This window comes from Geotrypetes seraphini, chromosome 16 (assembly GCF_902459505.1).
Source record: "Geotrypetes seraphini chromosome 16, aGeoSer1.1, whole genome shotgun sequence".
NCBI classification, from domain to species: domain Eukaryota; kingdom Metazoa; phylum Chordata; class Amphibia; order Gymnophiona; family Dermophiidae; genus Geotrypetes; species Geotrypetes seraphini.
In genome coordinates, this window is record NC_047099.1 from 39,178,142 (window position 1) to 39,198,275 (window position 20,134).

Sequence of the window (20,134 nt, forward strand, 5' to 3'; positions counted from 1 at the left end):
TGACTGCCTGAGCATTGCGGTCTCCCGGACATAAAATTATATAAATCTGACCAGTCAGTAAAAGAAATCAAAAGGCTGTCCAATAACTCAGCACTCACTTGGAACAACCAAAGGGGGTGCAGACAGCCCTGGAGGGGGGCATCTGAGCAGCTCTTGCTGATGTGTATCAGGGAGAACGGTAAAGGACTCTTGCAAGGCACGTACCGCACTTCCCTTTTTATTCCTGCATACGTAAATCTCTATAATCAACATTTGACATGCTGCCAGGAATTTGAAGATTAATCACAGATGCTGCGAATAAACAACACCAAATCAAGCCTGAGGAAACAGAATAGGCAATGAAGTAGATCATGCCAGGCTGTAATTTAAATAGTTCTGCATGAGGGTGCCCAGTTCCTATCACAGAGAGAGTGGCCTAGATCATTCTCCAGGGAATAATATACAGTATAGTGCTGGTGGGGAGGACACCAAGATATGGATACACCACTAACCAGAAGCAAGACCTTGGGGTGACCATGTCTGATGATCTCAAACGATATGATAAAAAAAAGTGATCAGAGACAGAAGAATTGCAGAATGCAGAGGGAAAAGTAGAAAAAGCCCCCCCCCCAAAAAGAAAAAAACACTAAAACAGGAGATGCTGCTGCCTCCATATAATAATAATAATAACAGTTTATATACTGCAATACCATTAAGTTCTATGCGGTTTACAATAGATTAAGCGAGGTACAAATTGACTGAATTTAAGAAGGGGAAAGAGGAGAGTTAATAGGGCTGGAAATGCGTTGTTGAGGAGAAAGAGATTAATAGGAGGAGAAAGAAGATGAGTGGGTCAGTTGTCTAGATACTTTAGGAACAGTTGCGTTTTTAGACGTTTTCTGAATTCCTCATAAGTCGTGGGCGAAAGCAGTTGATCTAGGTCTTTACCCCACAATGCTGCTTGATGTGAAAGAAGGTGTTCATGGTGTTTTTTCAGTTTACAACCTCTAACTGGGGGGGAAACGAAGTAGGAATGAGAGCTTCTCTTGTGTCTGTTGGCAGAGAAGGAGAAAAGGTTAATTATGTATTTAGGGGCAAGTCCGTTTAGCGCTTTAAAGCAGAAGCAGGCGAATTTAAACTTTATGCGTGCTTCCATCGGTAGCCAATGTACATGATCGAATTTCTTTAGTCCGAAGATTAATCTGACCGCTGCATTTTGCATTAGTTGTACACGTCGCATATTTTTTGGGGAAATGGCTAAGTGGGCGATGTTACAGTAGTCAAGTTGACTTAGTACGAGGGATTGGACCAGGGTTCTGAATGCCGACGTATCGAAATAAGCTTTAATGGATCTGAGTTTCCAGAGAGTGAAGAAACCCTTTCTGATTAAGGAGTCCAACTGGTCTTTCATGGTTAGGCCTTGATCTAGAGCAGTGGCTCCCAAACCTGTCCTGGAGGACCCCCAGGCCAGTTGGGTTTTCAGGCTAGCCCTAATGAATATGCATGGAGCAGGTTTGCATGCCTGGCACCTCCGTTATATGCAGATCTGTCTCATGCATATTCATTAGAGCTATCCTGAAAACCCGACTGGCCTGGGGGTCCTCCAGGACAGGTTTGGGAACCACTGCTCTAGATCAATGCCTAGTATCTTTATGGTGGGTTGGATGGGGCGATTAAGTTCATTGATGCATAGAGGTGTTTTGGTGTCAAACGGATGTGGTGAAGCAATGAAGAATTCTGGTTTTTTCTGAATTTAGTTTGAGCATGAAGTTTGTCATCCATTGCTCCATCTGGGAGAGAGGTCACTAAAATGGAGCGAAGTTTGCACCAAAACACCACAGAGCAAAACTGACGGACTTAAAGATTGTTCTCCGTTTCTTACGACTTCTGGTCCATGCAGCACAGAGATAATTCACCAGCTCCCATCACGCGTGGCATATATCTGCGTTCAGTGTGTTCCAATAGGAGAATAGACTTAGGGGGGGGGGGGTCAGTAGAGTAGGATCCCTACGAAGGTCAAGTTAGGGAATTGGATCATTAGGTGGGGTCTCTAGGAGAGTAGTAGACTTAGGGGGGTGGGTCAGTGGAGTGGGCAGACTTGATGGGCTATAGCCCTTTTCTGCCGTCATTTTTCTATGTTTCTAAACCCACAGATGATGAAATATTATTTCCCATGCTCTCTAACCAAACCCATAACTGTACTGTGGAAAACCTTTTGAGCATCCTCAACATTCACACTTTTTATCTGCATAAGAACAGCAAATGTATTCCTTCCCCCCCCCCCCCAGATTATTTTTTTTTTTTTAAAGTCTACAAACTGCCAGTAGGGGGGATTATAATTCACTTATCTTAGCCTTGTCTGGCAAGGATGATAAGGAAGCGGGTGGTAAACCTTAGCTTTCCTGGTTCTTAGCCTGCTGCTATAAGGATTGGCCAACTGTTTCATTTAGACAAAACTAGTGGAGGGAACTAACAGTACAGTTTCACCTAATGCCGCTCTGTGGGCTTGAAACTGAGGATGATTCAGGAGGACGGCACGCATAGAGTTTGTATGTAAAAAGGTCATCGGGTCCAAAGAATATGGTGCTAAGGTTATGCTTGAGAGACAGATTTTCGTTTTGGTGCGCACAAAGGGACCGATGCAGAAAACTACCATGATGTGACCGTGGATTTTATAAGCATGTTTGAAAGTGTGACCATGGATTGTGTAGTCAAGCCCTTCATTGATTATGCAGTCACAATTAAAATGTATGGCGAGGAGCCCAGAAGGGAATGGTATATTTTGAAATGTACACAGCGCACCCACATTTTTTCTGCCAGGTCCAGGGGCAGTCTAGAAGGATTGATTAGCAGAGAGGTTTTTTGCCAGTTTGGTCTTCTTTTAGAACCAAAAAGAAGTACCTGCAAGTTTAAAAGACTGAATGGGGGTGGGGGCAGATATGGGTACACACCCAAATGAATATATCTATATCTATCAATGCCCAGTTAGCACATAAACAGAGATAAATTATAAAAAAGATTTGACAGACTATTTCATGGGGTGTGCTAATTTTCTCACACAATTGTAATCTGTAAGGGTTGTACGAGTCACACTGTACACAATGGTCTATCCTCTCCCCCCAAAAAAAATAAAGACACATTCACACTGATAAATGTCTCTGCTCTAAATAATCCATGCTGTCACAATGCTCCTCTTCTCAGATATCTAATTGCAGACAATTCTCTCTGGTTCAGTGGAGAAAGGCCCCAGAGAGTGCAAGAATTTAAGAGCAAATGGGATGCCCATGTGGGATCCCTTAGAGGGTCACCAGGAGTGGGATCCCTAGGATAGTAGACTTGGGGGTGGGTCAGTAGAGTGGGCAGACCTGATGGGCTATGGCCCTTATCTGCCGTCATCTTCTATGTTTCTATGAACTGATAGCATGGAAATTAATGCTTCAATTCGAGATAGGTCTGTATTTCAGTCTTCAGACTACAGTCCAGCTATCTTACAAAACATATATCACAAGTTAACCATCTTTTCCATCCGCTTTTGTACTGGCTAGTGACTCAGAAATGGGAAGAGGAGCTGGAAGAATAGGGCTCAAATAGTTCCCAGCAATCAACGCCCACGTGTGCGAGGCTCTCTCCGAAGTGTCTCATTCTTCGGAAGATGGAGGACGTTCCTTGCACTTTGACTTGGGCGAACGTGAGTTGGATTCACAATGCATACTTCTTCCCCTCGTTCCTTGGTATGAGGGGGTAGGCGTGGATCAAAATTGCTGCTCGGCATCTTTAGCACGGGAAATTTGCAGCTCGCTGAGCCTTGCCAGCACTTCGTCGAGCGTTTTCTCCCCGTGATTCTTGTTATCTCGGGTCCGCACATTCACAGTGCTATTCTCTCTCTCTTTCTCACCGATCACTGCCGTGATGAAAAAAAAGAAAAGTAGTTAGCAGGACCAACAGCTAGGAAAAAAAAAAAGATCAGAAAGTGGTAGACAGTTTACTGCCCAAGACGCTTGGAGAGGAAAAAAGGGCACTCAAGGCCCAATGTTCATTTAAGTAATTTTGCTAAACCCAACATGGGCTGTGTTTCAGCCAGAAGGTCCAAAAATATTTACAATGAAAATAATACATAACTAAGTGTATATACTAAAAGGCCACTTATACACAATTGTAGCAAAAACACAATGCAGAACACAACTTAAAAAAACTTTTTAACATTACAAAGTAAATAATATAACCTACGCCAGGGGTGCCCAAAAGGTCAATCGCGATTGACCAGTAGATCGCACAGGCAACGCGAGTTGATCGCAGAGCCCATCCCAGGGGGAAGGCTGGTGGACCCGGCGCTTCTGCAGTTGCTGCTGGCCTGTTGTAGCGTCGGGGAACAGGGAGAACTCGGCGGCTTGGGGGGGCCTGTTCCCAGACAATGGCCCCAGCAGTGGCTTGGGGGAGAAAGGACAGATAGAAAGGGGGGCAGGGAGAGAGGAAAAAAAAGTTGGGGGAGGGAATGCACTGTGTTGGGTGGCAAGCAGGGAGAAAGGAAAAAGTTGGACTCATGGAAGGACAGAGATGTTGGTTGGGGAATGGAATGAGGTCTGGAGGAGACGAAGCATGCAGGAGGAAAAAAGAAGGGGAAAAATATTGAATTTACAGTCTGAAGAAGGAAGGGCAACCAGAGACTTGTGAAATCACCAGACAGCAAAGGTAGGAAAAATTATTTTATTTTCAATTTAGTGATCAAAATGTGTCCGTTTTGAGAATTTATATCTGCTGTCTATATTTTGCACTATGGCCCCCTTTTACTAAACCGCAATAGTGGTTTAGTAAAAGTGGGAGCCTATGAGCATCGGGAGCAGCGTGGGGCATTCAGCGCTGCTCCCTGTGCTAAAAACCGCTATCACGGTTTAGTAAAAGGGAAGGGGGGTATATTTGTCTATTTTTGTATGGTTGTTACTGAGGTGAAAAAAAAAACGGAATATAAATAATTAACATTTTCTCTACGTACAGTGTGCTTTGTGGTTTTTTATTTTTATTTTATTGTTGGTAGATCATTTTGACTAGATCATTTTAAAAGTAGCTCGCAAGCCCAAAAAGTGTGAGCACCCCTGACCTACACAATACAATAACTCAATCACTTTGTGAATCAGGACATCAAATAGGATATAACGTTACACATACCTGAAATTGACAGGGAGATGTCAATATATAACTCTAATTACCTCAATATATTATTGATATAAGGTTAAATAATGTGAATGGTGAAACCACCCCAAACAATTTCTTATTTAAAAGAGCAAATAAAAGAGAGGATGATGACGATGATCATCAGACCAAAAACCTGGGGAGGGACTCGACCCTTCCAAGTGTGACACCCCCAAAGTCAGTAGGACGTCCGAGAGGGTCCCCCCAAGCTCTATCTGGACAGACAAAGGGACAAGAAAGATTTACAAACCAGATCTAACAGGCCTTAACAAAACCTCAGCACAGACTGCACACCTGCTGGAGACTGAGGAAAGACTGACTGACTGTAAAGCCCGCTTGTACTGATGCCAAAAGTCAGTGTCTCAGTCGCCATCTGCTGATAGATGAGCGTAAACCTATCCGGTTCTGGAGGGACGATAAAGAACTAGACATTTACCCTTAGTAATAAAACAAAGCCAGTCAGGGTTCTTCATTTCATTTTGTGCCTCTTATGAATAAGTTTTCTTTCTCTACCACCCCCTACTACTGTGAATTTAAGAAAATTAAGAGTCTGGCTCTAATGAGAAAAGATTGCAGTGGGTGCCGTTTGCCATAGAGGATGTGCGCTAGATGTGGTGTATATAACAAAGCCTTGGACGGTATTACACGCAGACGTCTGATAAATAAACTGAGTGCCCTCGGGATGGGTCCCAAAGTGACGGGCTGGGTCAGGAACTGGTTGAGTAGAAGGCGACAGAAGGTAGTGATCGATGGAGATCGCTCGGAGGAAAGGGATGTTACCGCTGGTGTTCCTCGAGGTTTTGTTCTTTTTAACATTTTTTATAAACGATATTGCTGAAGAGCTGTCGGATTAAGATTTGCCTATTTGTGGATGATACTAAAATAGGCAATAGAGTAGACACCCCGGAAGGTGTGAATAACATGAAGAAAGACCTAGTGGTCTGAAATCTGACAGCAAGATCATACATTTTGGCTGCAAAAACCCGAGGGAATGGTACTGTTTAGGGGGTGAAGAACTTATGTGCACGATGGAAGAGCGGGACTCAAGTGTGACTGAATGTGATCGTGATGGTGAAAGCTAGAAGGATGCTAGGTTGCATAGGGGAGGTATGGCCAGTAGGAAAAAGGAGGTATCGATGCCCCTGTGTGAGACTTTGGGGAGACCTCGTTTAGAAGATTCTGTACAATTCTGGAGGCCACACCTTTTTTTTTAATAAATTTTTTATCCATTTTCAAATCAAACAATAAGTGCATAACAATGTATCATAATAAGGAGGCCACACCTTGAAAAAATATAAAAAGGATGGAGTCGGTCCAGAGGAAGGCTACTAAAATGGTATGTGGCCTTCGTCGTAAGGGGAGAGACTTGAAGATCTCAATCTGTAGACTTTGGAGGAAAGGCGGGAGAAAGGAAATATGATAGAGACGTTTAAATACCTACGTAATGTAAATGCGCATGAGTTGAAAGGAAGCTCTGGAATGAGAGGGCTTAGGATGAAGTTAAGAGGTGATAGGCTCCGGAGTAATCTAAGGAAATACTTTTTTACAGAAAGGGCGGTAGATGCGTGGAACAGTCTCCCGGAAGAGGTGGTGGAGACAGAGACTGTGTCTGAATTCAAAAGGGCCTGGGATAGGCACGTGGGATCTCTCGGATGGGCAGACTGGATGGGCCATTTGGCCTTTATCTGCCATCATGCTTCTATGTTCTTCCGGGGACATTAATGCTGAACTCAGATATTAAGGGTGGCCTACTGAGTGAGAAGAACCTTATCTTTTCCTGTCAGCCTTCTGGAGCACTCTGGGAAAATTGCTACAAATACCTGAAAAAGACCAGGATGCTCAACTAGTGTTAGGAGCTGAAACTGCATAATTTTAGATATAAGTATCTTTTGCGAGGACTCGCTTCCAGGCAGGCATGCTCTAACACAAAAGACACAACCAGTTACATGCCAAAGAATGATACAGGATACATCAGAGGATGGAAGGGAGGCCTGCAACACTCTTACCTAGCATAAAGTTATACTGTGCAAGCTGAGCCCTTCGAATCTTACGGTTTAATGTGCTTCTGGAGTCGGCATCGATGTCCACCGTGAATCCTGCCTCATGGACCCTCCGAACCACCTGAAGAGAGAGAGAAAAGGTTCCAAAAGACAGTTCTAAGAACATAAGAAATTGCCTCCGCTGGGTCAGACCAAAAGGTCCATCGCACCCAGCAGTCCGCTCCCGCAGCGGCCCATCAGGTCCATGACCTGTAAGGTAATCCTTCTATCTATACCCTTTCCTAACCTATATCTATCCCTATCTGTATCCCTCAGTCCCCGTATCTTTCAGGAATTTATCCAGTCCTTCCTTGAAACCCCGGAACGTACTCTGTCCTATCACAACCTCTGGAAGCGCATTCCAGGTGTCCATCACCCTCTGAGTAGAGAGTTGCGCGGGGACAGAAATCCCACCCGTCCCCGCCAAAGTCCCACCCGTCCCCGCGAGGAATCCCACCCGTCCCCACCCGTCCCCGTGAGGAATCCCTCCGTCCCCACCCGTCCCCGTGAGGAATCCCCTCCGTCCCCACCTGTCCCCGCGAGGAATCCCCTCCGTCCCCGCCCGTCCCTATAAACTTCAGAAATAGTTATTTCATTTAATTATGTTACTGAATTAAAGGCTCTGGTAGAAACCCATTTACAAATAAGCAAAAAGACTTTATTAATTTGAAAATATTAATTGGGAAGAATACATACTTTGTAAACGGGTTTCTACCAGAGCCTCTAATGTTTATAAATTTTTATCAACACAACTAATATACTACTTTATCCTGAAGCAAAAAAAAAAAAAAAAAGAAATAGAATTCTTTTCCTACCTTTGTTGCCTGGTTTCTGCTTTCCTCATGTTCTCATTCAATTCCTTCCATCCACTGTCTCTCTTCCTTCTGCATTTTCCATTTGCTCTGTTACTGTGCCTCTCCCTTTCTTCCCCCTTCCAAATTGGTCAGCTGCTGTAAGAAGGTAATTTAGATTTGCGGCTACAGGGCAGGGAGGATTGTCGGACCGGGGCTGTTATCGGTCGGTCGGGGAAGTGCCACAAAAGTAAGGGGACCTGGCCGGCTGTGCTGCAACCGGGGTGGGGCGGGGCGGACCGCCCCCCTCCCTTGGTAGCCACTCGAACCGCGAGGCTACTCTCCTTCTCCTTACCTGCCCTGCCAGCAGCACAGAGCCGAACGGCGCTGACGTCGGGAAGACTTCCGTTCGGCTCTGTGCTGCAAGCAGAGAAGGTAGGGAGAAGAAGAGCCGCGCGACTGAGTACATCCAGCCCAGCAGGAGCCCCGCGACCCTCGGAGGCGTCCCCATGGGATCCCCGTGACCCTAGGGGGCGTCCCCACGGGATCCCCGCGACCCTAGGGGCGTCCCCACGGGATCACCGTGACCCGAAGAGGGAACCCGCGGGATGCCCGCGGATCCCGCGGGATTCCCATCGTCCCCGTTCCCGTGCAGCTCTCTACCTCTGAGTGAAAAAGAATTTCCTAGCATTTGTTCTAAACCTGTCCCCTTTCAATTTTTCGAGTGCCCTCTTGTTGTTGTTGGTCCCAATAGGTTGAAGAATCTGTCACTTTCTACCTTCTCTATGCCCTTCATGATCTAATATGTTACTTCTGAAATATCAGAGTGCAAGTTGGATCGCGCCAAAGGGAGACTGACTCTTCATGGCTGAGCTGGTTCTGGTAATATGTGTGCAGCTACTTATTAACTGTTACCTGACCTGCGAAATAACTCAGAGAAGAGAGGAAAGGAATGAATGGAGTTACTGAAGGTGGGCGATATGAAATGCAAGGCAAGGTTAATCAACGGAGAAGAGGGGAAGGAGGTGGTGAACGTGGGTTGCAGAAGAGAAAAGTGGTAGCTCCTGGTCTCAATATTGCTGCTGAATTTGCCCTTACCTCTTGGGCGTAGGCCTCGGCGCTGGGCCCCACAGGGATCACCTTAACTTGGAAAGGAGAGAGCCACAGTGGCCTGCAAAAAAAAAAAACAAATTTAAGGTAGCATCAGAACATTAGACGTGTGAAAGATACGGGTGCCGGCACCACGTTACCGAGAAAGCCGAGACATTACGTCAATCCGTGGCACGGCCGTGTAGCGCGCGGTAGAAGATTAAGGATAACATGAACTCCCAGCGACAAATATTTGTTCGCAGAAGAAATGGCATCAGGAGTCAGAAATCTACATCGTGCGTGAATGATGCAAAAACCGTACAAGAGACTGCATTTAAAAACTATTATATGCAGTGCAAAACATGCCCCCTACTATGACTTTTTAACATTTCTATAATACTGAAAGGTGTATGCGTTGGCACTGGAGACATCACAGTTCAATTTTATTTACTACGTCGCAAATAAAAGTAATTATCTAAGTGGATTTTGAAAAGGGGGAGAATAGGCGGAAAATGACGCGTGAGTTACAGTGAAGTGAACTCTCTAGCTGCTCTCACAGATACCGAGATTTTCACTTGCATATTTTGACTCCAGTATTTTTTTCTATCCTCCTCTTCCATTGCTGAAATTAAATTTTAGAACACAGACAAAAATGCTGTGACTAATGTCAGATGTGTGTGTGCAATGTCCAACTCTTCTTTATTTTGGAGCACGGTTCGATGGAGCTGCCTTGAGTACTTGTTGCAGCTTGCAGCGGGGACTTGCCATTCCCACACAGCTAAGTGCGTGAGCCAGAGCGTTCTTTAGGCAGCCGTGGGGTGCAAACGTGAAAAGCAGTAGAGAAGAGCACTCACCTCCCTGGTCTTTCAATGGCTCCTCCCGTCTCTTGTTCCCTCCTCACCCTCCCTGCGGCCAATCCAACCCTGAAATTGTAAAAATCAAAGGGAGTGCCTCCACTCCTCCCCCTCTCCCCAAAACATAGACACTTCTCTTCCCCAACTTGGTGCACATTCTTCTTCCTCTGCCTCCTGTACCTCTATTTGCGTGACCTTTCATTCCTTCCTCCACATAGAAACATAGAAATAGACGGCAGATAAGGGCCACGGCCCATCTAGTCTGCCCACCCCAATGACCCTCCCCTACCTTTCTCTGTGAATAGATCCCGCGTGTCTATCCCATTTGGCCTTAAAATCAGGCACGCTGCTGGCCTCAATAACCTGAAGTGGAAGACTATTCCAGCGATCAACCACCCTTTCAGTGAAAAAGAATTTCCTGGTGTCCCCGTGCAGTTTCCCACCCCTGATTTTCCACGGATGCCCCCTTGTTGCCGCGGGACCCTTGAAAAAGAAGATATCTTCTTCCACCCACAGGCATTTGTGTTCATTTCATTTAAAACTAGAGTAGTTAAGTGGCAAGTCTTGAAAGACAAACTGGTGTCTGCAGAGATCTTTTTGTACAAGGGGGGGGGGGGTCCCAAGCAAAAGGCAGAGGAGGAAAAGCCTTTAGGGGAGGAAAGCATGCTTCCTTAGCGGCCGAGTCCTGGATTGACCTCTTGCCTGAGTGTGTTTTCCACTGGCCTAAAAAGGGCTCTGCAGATAGGTCACACAAAGGTAGTCAAAAATCCTGTCTTCCACCCAAAACAATTATCTGCCCACAGCTTCTGGAGTACTCTGGGAAAACGCAGCCTAGAGGAAATTTATCTAAAGCAAAATCCAAAGACCCAAGAGTGCTCACCACTTTCCAGCATAGCTCTCGGCTAAGATAGCCACCATCCTCTCCACTGAGCCCAACACAGCACGGTGGATCATCACAGGCCTCTCATGAGGGTTGCCATCTTTGCTGCAGATGAAATGCAAAGAAATGAGTTTCGGAATCTGAAGCGATTCATTTTAAAAGAAGCATCATTACAGTGTCTCCTTGCGCCAAGCCATCATCTTGACATACTCGCTTCAGCTCTAGAAACCCTTTTCAAACCCAGCTGCATGCAGGAGTGGGTTTAGATGGTTCTGCTATTATCTCATGCTGGGGGAAAGTAGGAGGCACAGGTGAAGTCACAGCAAATGCAAAACTGGGAAGTAGTCTCATATGCGACCACAAAGCCTTTCCTGAACTACTGCTCCCAACTCAAATGGGCCCTTTGCAGATAAAATCCCGGAATCAGTTTAACTTTTTAAATGATGCTTCTTTCCACATTTTAATCTAAATGAGAAATAAACGGCCTCTTTCACAAAGCCACGCAGCAACCTCCCCGAAGCCCTTTAAATCTCTATAGTAGGGGTGTCAAAGTCCCGCAATCCAGTCGGGTTTTCAGGATTTCCCCAATGGGAATATGCATGAAGACCTATTAGCATGCAGTGCATGCAAATAGATCTCATACATATTCATTGGGGAAATCCTGAAAACCCGACTGGATTGCGGCCCTCCAAGAAGAACTTTGACACTCCTGCTCTATGGGCTTCGGGGCCTTTAGCAAAGCGTGGCTTTGTAAAATAGGCTGAGCCACAGGGAGGGAGAAGGCCCTGTCCACTCCCCTCCCCCCCCCACACACACTCACTCATGTGCTACCCAGGAAGCGCAACAGAAGCCTAATCTGGGTGAATTTCATCAAAAAGACCGTAAATAAATCTTAATAAAATAAAAAATTTGCTCCAGTGCAAGGAACCGCGCAGCACAGCAGGAAGAGCAAACTTGCAAACCAACCTGTGAATCTACTTCTATGAATTATTTCTATAGCGCTGCACAGAGTCACAAAGAGTAAGAAAACAGTCCCTGCTCCAAAGAGCTTACAATCACAGTTAAGGGCTGGGTTGGATTTCACCTGAGCCTGCCCCCATCTCCCCTCAACAGATATGAGCATTTTCCAAACAGTTTTCCATACTTAGATCCCTTGTTTTATGCTGGCTAAAAGGCTTTAATAAAGACATTTTCCAGGCCTGAGTCAAAAGGAAGAACAAGGAGCCTGCCAGCCAGTCTGATTCTACAATCCCTCAGTTTCCCGTAACTCTTGGATGAGAACTGCAGTAGCAGAGAATCAGATTTGTGGAGAAATCTGCTGCTGGAGCTATAAGTCAGCATCTGGCATTTAGCTTTCTCCTTGTATCTTGTGCAATAGTTCCTGTGAGTGAGATTTTTTTTAGTCTTCCAGAAGCAGCACAAATTACAAGCCAAGCCAGATGGCGTGTTATTTTTTGGGGCCTGGTGTATTTCCTGTCCTATGGAATTGCCCCGTTGGGCTCCAGTGCTGTTCACAGCTACCCTGATTCCCCCCTCCTCTGTTCTTTAAACCCAGACATCACAGTTACGTAACCCAAGGTAAAAATCCTGTCGCTCCCTAATTCTATATAGTACACCAAAAGTTATGAACCAATCTGAATCATAACCTCTGGGTTACATGAGAAAACAGTGGTGAAACAGCAGATGTGCATGTTAGATGCCAAATTACAGAATAGGGGCTTAAAAGTACTTAAGTGCTCTAATGCCGCCTGATTGTAAAGAGGGGCATGTCATGGACAGTCCGACCATAAAAATCAGAATAAAAAAGCACATACCTGCCTCCAGAGTATCAGCACCTGACATAGGAAAGCCTAGTAGAGCTGCACAGAGGTGGCTTAAGTATTCTGGGGGGTGGGCTAGTGAACCATCGAGAGGAGAACCCATAAGCCACTCTAACCGCTGCATTTATGGTGAAATAGGTGAGGCCCCCCCCAAAACCCTACTGTACTGCCATATAGGTGCCACCTGCAGCCATAAGGGCTAATGGGGTTGCAGACAGGGGGGTATAGTAGGTTTTGGAGGTGTGTAGGGGGTCTCACCATGACCTATAAAGGAGTTATGGTGAGATGTTTATTTGGCACCCTATTTGTGAAGTTCACAGCAGTGCCCTGTAAGGTGGCCCGCTGCTCTCTTGCTATGTCTGGGTGGCCAGTCCATCGCATTGTTAGCCCCTCCCGTGTCCAAAAGGTCTTGTTCTGCGCGTTTGGGACTTCAAAGAATATTTGGACGAGAATGTGGTATAAAGGTAGACGTAGTGGCGGTCTGGACGATCAAACGCCTGGACGTACAGATTGACGATTTTTGTTAGTGATCTGTAACCTGTCGCTAAAAACGTCTGCAGTACCTGAAGATTGGAGGGTGGCCGATGTTCCACCGGTTTTTAAAAAGGGTTCCGGGGAGATCCGGGAAATTACAGACCAGTAAAGCCTCATTTCAGTGCCACGCAAAATGGTGGAAACGATTATAAAAAATAAAATTGTGGAACACATAGACAAACATGATTTAATGAGACGGAGTCAGCATGGGTTCAGCCGAGGGAGATGTTGCCTCACCAATTTGCTTGACTTCTTTGAAGGTGTGAATAAACATGTGGTTAAAGGTGAGCCGGTTGATATGGTATATCTAGATTTTCAGAAAGCTTTTGATAAAAGTTCCTCACGAGAGGCTCCAGAGAAAATTAAAGTGTCATGGGATAGGTGGCAAAGTTCAGTTGTGGATTAGGAATTGGTTATCAGATAGAAAACAGAGGGTAGGGTTACATGGTCATTTTTCTCAAAGGAGGAGAGTAAATAGTGGAGTGCCACAGGGGTCTGTACTGGGACCGGTGCTATTTAACTTATTTATAAATGATCTGGAAATTGGGATGACGAGCGAGGTGATTAAATTTACAGATGACACTAAACTGAGTTGTTAAAATGCATGCGGATTGTGAAAAATTGCAGGTAGACCTTAGGAAATTGAAAGACTGGGCATCCAAGTGTCAGATGAAATTTAATGTGGACAAGTGCAAAGTGATGCACGTCCACTTTGGGGGTTAGCACCCAAGAAATGGATCTGGGTGTCATCGTAGACAATACGATGAAACCTTTTCTGCTTGTATTTTGCAGGTGTGAACAAGGTCAGGTACTCTGGTAGGAATGAACGTAGAGAAGTGTTTAATGCTGTCATGGCCCAGAGTAGGAACATATTTTTCGGCTCTCTTTCACCCCTTTTGGATCCAAAATGGTCCTTGCTTAAAAATTAGCAAAGTCCACTGCCTTAAGAGCTCACATATAGGTTGTGGATTCTGGCAGAGTCTCCAGTGCACAGGGGAATGTAACACCCAGGAAAAGACCGGTCTGACATCTGTACAGAGGGCCCCCATACCAAAACATAAAATCAGTATTATCTTGGTGCCAGACTAACTTTCATTTTTATTCAATCTTTTTATTATTATTAACCATTCAAGGTGATATAGCAAAAAGATGTGCCGAGATTCTTATATGCATCATGTTGATTGAAAAATTTACACGTCCAGAAAGCACAACTGGCACTAGGATCACCATTCCTACCTCCCCACCCCCTCCGTATGACCTTTTTTCTCTTTAACTTAGGTTTCTTTATGCCGTATGGTGCTCGCTGATCAGGGCTTAGTCCCATTGATTCCTAAATGTGAAATGACAAGAGCAGAACCTTTGAAATGCACTAAGTGTAATTAGCCCCAGCCCTCCAGCTGGAAAGACACTCTGGAGCAGTTTCCATGAAAGTGGAATGCGCAATGTGGGAGGCATACCTGGTATACTGAAGGTCAAACTGGACTGGCAGCTGGAAGTCCAGCTGTATCGTTGCACACTGATGGTGGCGCCCGAGGGCATCTTTTATCTGGATATCAATCTGAAGAGGAAATATTCAGAAAGTCAGTGACATGTCGAAATGTTATCCCATCCTTTTTTTTTTTTTTTTTTGAGGGGGAGGGAGACAACATGATGAGACCTTTATCTCAGAGGCCTTTTATTTTTAATAAGAACTTGTTTTAGTAATTATGTCAAAAGATCTGTATCCAACGGTGGAATGTTACAGACATCCACTTTGCTGGTGAGGTAATATACATGGAATCTCTGAACGCTCTCAGGAGGGAGACTGAGCGGTACAAAATAAGGCAGACATCCGTCTCGCAGGGTAAGAACTGGAACAGTGGCAACTTAGCCCATAAAACCAAGAAAGGCCCACTCCTCAAAAAAAAAAAAAAGCTCTACGAACGTGGAGATGATGCGGTATACAAACCTAAGGATTAGATTAGATAACCCAAATTAAGACCAAAGTTGCAAACCTACTGCATGCTCTGGTATAACAAAGACCACATGAATCAAATGAGGGTAAAATGGTTGAGGTTCAGAGTGGTTTTTACTGTCTCGCTCTGGTTCATGGAAAACGCAAATCATCTGTGATGAAAGTCAGCATCAGGATGGAACAAGTCAACGAACTATGTTGCCCAACATCTAACGTGTGTTCTCCATGGATACCGGGGTAATCCCCTGCACAACTCAGTCACTACAGAGAATTTCTTTAAAGCCATAGAAAAGGCTTTGTCATCTGCATGAAAAACTTTGTGTCCCGTCGTCACCCTATGGGATCCCCTCAGTTCTGTACAGGATTTAATATACCACCCCGCCTTTCTGTAGTTACAATCAAAGTGGTTTACATTGTTTATTTTAAGCTTCTATACTAATGACTGGGCAGTCAATTCGGAGCAGTTTACGTGAGCTTCCGTAAAGGTGTTACAATACAGAGTCAGTATTTTCTGAGATGATTTTTCAGTACAGACACATTTATACCATAGTCAATCATCCTACGTATACTGTATACACATATAATACTAGTACTGTGTACGGGAATTGTTTCATGACACCACTCGCAAATCCATCTTCTCAGTTGCCGCCCCCTCTTTGTGGAATGGCCTTCCACTCGACATTCGATTAGAGAACTCCCTCGAAAAATTTAAAACTTTCCTCTTTAAAGATGCTTTCACTCTTTAGCATCAGCCTCCACTTTCTAACTTCCTGATTCATATATAGTTTTGAAATATCTAACACTTCTTCTGAAGTGATCCCCTCCTATTGTTTTTACCACTCCCCATTTACCGTCCTTTTTTATTAATTTTACTGCAATGTATTTTAAACAACCTCTCCCTCCCCTACTATCCTTTCGTCTCATGCACGTTAATTTAAATTTGTCCAGTATTTTTAACATTTGATAAACTACCGTTTTTGTTTGCTTCCTTTAATTGTTTTTATAATTTTTTATAATGTACACCGTCTAGACATGTATTTTTATAGACGGTATATCAAAAATAAAGAATCTTGAATCTTAAGTCCTACTTATTTGCACACATAATACCTGTATCATGTTCTATGTTATGTTCCCTTTTTTAAAAAAATCTTTTATTTACATCAAAGAGAAAACAAACTTTGATAAGGAAAAATAGCAATATCCAATAAAGAAATAATACTTATAATATTTAACATTTTTACATATTTTTACACATTTTTACAGTTATGGGCCCACAATGGTGGAATGCTTTACCACAGTATATTCGATCTGAACTAGATATTGTTAAATTTAAAACACTCTTAAAGACTTATTTATTTAAAGATGCCTACGATTTTTAAAAATATAGTTTTTTTTTTTTCTTTTCTTATTTTTCTTACATGGTGCTCTGGTTTTATAACACCCTTCCCATTGTTTTTTCCTTATTTTTAACTTTACCCAAATATTGTAACTTTTATCCCCATTCCTCAAACTCATGTATGTATTGTTTTAATTTTGAAATTTGAATTATTTTGTAAGTTTCTTCTATTTAAATTGTAATATGTACATCGCCTAGAATCTGTAATAGGCGATTCATCAAAAACTGAATAAACTTGAAACTTGAAACATAAATGTACTATACAGACAGTCCACAACTTAAGGAGAGAGAATCGAGCATTACAAGGGTTGTTGCACTCCCAAGGAAAAAGAAAACATATCTTTATATTCAAAATTAAAGAGCAAATCGGTTGGTTACAACTAAATAATCTGGTTAGTGATATCGGTGGACCTCTCTGGGGCTACTGAAGTGGCTTTGCCGACTAAGAAAAATTGTAATCGATCAGGTTCGTAGAAAACATATCTGTTAAGATTGGTAATTAATACAACGTTTATAAGCAAAGCGCAGCCGAAAGGTAGCTCCTAGACCTGATACAGATTGACGTAACATTAAGAATTTTTTCCCCATGAGATTGTGTCCACTTAGAGACATCTGGAAAAACGGCTGTTTTACTTCTGAAAAATTCAACATTCTCAGATTTAAAGAACAGACGAAGAACTGTCTCCTTGTCTTGTCAAAAAACAAAGGTCACAAGCAATGTAGCCCTCGCTGAAATTTCACTCCGAGAAGATTCCAAAATGTCTGTAAGATTTAAACCCACTGTTCTATGTTGTGTTCCTAAAGGGGACTAGCCAGCTATCTCCTCAACGTTGCCTTATTAGTTAAAGCAGTCTGTGAAGAGGATGGTCTTTATCCCTTTCTTGAACTTTCCGGTGTCCTTTTCGAGTTTTAATTCCTTCGGAAGGGAATTCCATCACCTCGGAGCCATCACTGAGAACATTCTTGTCCAAACAGGTATTCTTGGCTCAAGCGCAGGGCGTGTGCCGGTGTACGGTAATGTAGACTGGCCACTAGATTGTGTAATCAAAGGTTCAAAGAAGAGTAATCAAAACGAGAAAGGGAATAGAATTCCTCTGAAATGAGGATAGAGCTCTTCAGCTTGGAAGAGAGACCGCTGAGGGGTGGGAACAATTGAGATTTACAAAATCCTGAGTGTAGAACAGGTAAAAGTGAATTGATTTTTTCACTCTTTCAAAAAGTGAAAAAGACTAGGGGGACACTCAATGAAATTACATGGAAATACATTTAAGACAAATAGGAGGAATTATTTTTTCACCCAAAGAATAGTTAAGTTCTGGAACTCGTTGCCAGAGGATGTGATAACAGCGGTTAGTGTATCTGGGTTTGGACAAGCTCCTGGAGGAAAAGTCCTTAGTCTGATATTAAGATAGACAAGGGGGACGTCACTTCTTTCCCTGGGATTGGTATCGTGGAATGTTGCTACTATTTGGGTTTCTGCCAGGTATTGTGAACTGGACTGGCACTGTTAGAAAAAAGGACATTGGGCTAGATGGACCTTTGGTTGGACCCAGTATGGATATTCGTATGACAGCCCAACATAACAGTAGACACCAGGGAGATGGAGGTGGATTTCAAACCTCACAAAGAACACGAAAGATGGATTAAGGGAACCATAATGATGCTTCTAAAGTTCGCATCAGAGAATGATATGGGGAAAAATTTGTCCCTGTCCTCGTGGAATCTATCTCCATCCCCATCCTGTGCCCGCAACTTCTCGCCCTGTCCCATTCCTGCAAGCTGTCCTCTTCTGCACAAGCCTCGAATACTTTAAAATCATAAGTGTTCAAGACTTGTGCAGATAAGGACAGAAGTTGCTGGGATGGGGCAGGGACAGGACTTACGGGAACAAATTTGTCCCCATGAATATAAAATGTGTGGACTGAAGTGAATGTCACATCTTTGCAAATCTCAAGAGAAGCTGGTCGCTAACACAGTCATGGATCTTGCATCGTGAACCTCAGGTTCCTTTCTAGAGTGCAATCTGCTTGGGCATCGCAGAAAAACAATCTGCTATTCAATTAGATTAAGCAAATCCAGGCATGTTTGGGTGACGGGAAACAAAAGAAGGGTGGACCTTCTGTAGGATTTGACGTACTGCAGGTAAAAGGCGGTATTTCTTTTGCAATCCAAACAGTGTAGGGCTTGTTCACCTGTATGAATATATATACACAGGAAGGCAAAAATGTTGGCAGAACACCTGGATTATTTAAGGTGAAAATCCAACACTGGGGCTGCATGTGCAGTTCTAACCCAGTTTGATAAAATTTATTTTAAGGCTTGGTAAATCACTGAGGCTTAGAACTCTGTGGACTTAAGTCTGCCATCACATCAGCTCGATGCAGTTTTGGGTAATCTCTGCATTGGAACCACTGGATGCCACTCACTTTTTGCGCTGATTCAGCGACACTCACCAGGAGAGTGAAACACCCTGTTCACTTATACAGCCACAAGAACCTGGAACAGCCTTCCCACATCTATAAGGACTGAGACAAACTAACCTTCAGGAAAAGGCTGAAAACGTACTTCTTGGATAAAGTCCTTACAACTCAGTAACTCGGCCTACCTGCCAAGCTAAGAATTGGCAACATTTTTCACCTCTTTGGACTTTCTCTTCACTCCCCTTATTCAATGTGTGAATCTGCAATTGCTTCCCCCCACCCTCTGTGCTAATGTAGCCTATTCTTATCGCCCTACCTACCTATCTTACACTCACTGATGTGATGTAACTACTATTCCCCATACTTCCTTGTGGGCCTCTTAACTTGTAAATCACCTTGAACCTGTACTGGATATAGAAATTCAGAGTAGATTAGATTTATTCTGCATATCTATGTAAGCCCTTCTTTTAATTAATAGGAGAGAATACTGAGAAACTGGTATCAAGGTCTCATACAGATCACCAAGTAGGATACAAACCTCCCATTCAGAGCATTGTCTCAACCTCTGGACCCAACACTCTACTATAGTGAATTCATTCAAAAACAGGGACAGAGGAGATGAGCAGCATTGCTGTGGGATTATTAGAGGGAAAAAAAAGCAAACGTTAATTGCCAAAGGGAACTGAGCAGTGCGATTTAAATGGGCATGGCAATGAGGAAAGAGAAACCCAAACATCCCGAGGCCAAGAGCCAGGAACCATCAAAGTGATCATGTTTCCCCTAGCACAGACTCTATTCCTCTGTCACCAGGCGTGGGCAGATGTCTACATTAGAAGCTTTGTGTGAGAACCACCTACCTCAAACAATTTGCTTCCTACACTAGACAAGAAAAAACCATCATGTTATACAAGATGGTTGCTCAGTGGATGCTTTGATGAGAACTTATACAACTAGAAACAAGAGCTCCCCCACCCACAGAGAGAGCCTGGGTTCCTTTGGGTAAGAACAACAGACAGCCGTACAAGACGTAACACCCAGCCACAAGGGAGGTACAAGAACAAGAGTGTCTTTGTTAGTTAAAAAGTGTATGCACTGTGCTGTTTTCCTACTATTTCCTTTGACCACATAAAATCCATCTGTACCTTCCAACACTCAGCAGCAATATGGCAGATAAAACACTTACCAACTCCT

The 20,134-nt window shown here is 43.8% G+C and overlaps 1 protein-coding gene across 2 annotated transcripts in view; it reads right to left on the minus strand.

Annotated features, from left to right (window-relative positions):
- Positions 1–1,655: 1,655 nt before the first annotated feature.
- TARS2 (threonyl-tRNA synthetase 2, mitochondrial) overlaps positions 1,656–20,134 on the minus strand; it is a 44,774-nt gene continuing 26,295 nt past the window's right edge. For both annotated transcript variants that reach the window (XM_033924061.1, XM_033924060.1), the window contains exons 14-18: positions 14,631–14,731; positions 10,820–10,924; positions 9,095–9,167; positions 7,173–7,287; positions 1,656–3,880 (exon numbers count right to left, since the gene is read on the minus strand). In XM_033924061.1, coding sequence (XP_033779952.1) covers positions 3,732–3,880; positions 7,173–7,287; positions 9,095–9,167; positions 10,820–10,924; positions 14,631–14,731 — 543 coding nt within the window. In that variant the 3' untranslated portion in view covers positions 1,656–3,731. The remainder of the gene's footprint in view (positions 3,881–7,172; positions 7,288–9,094; positions 9,168–10,819; positions 10,925–14,630; positions 14,732–20,134) is intronic.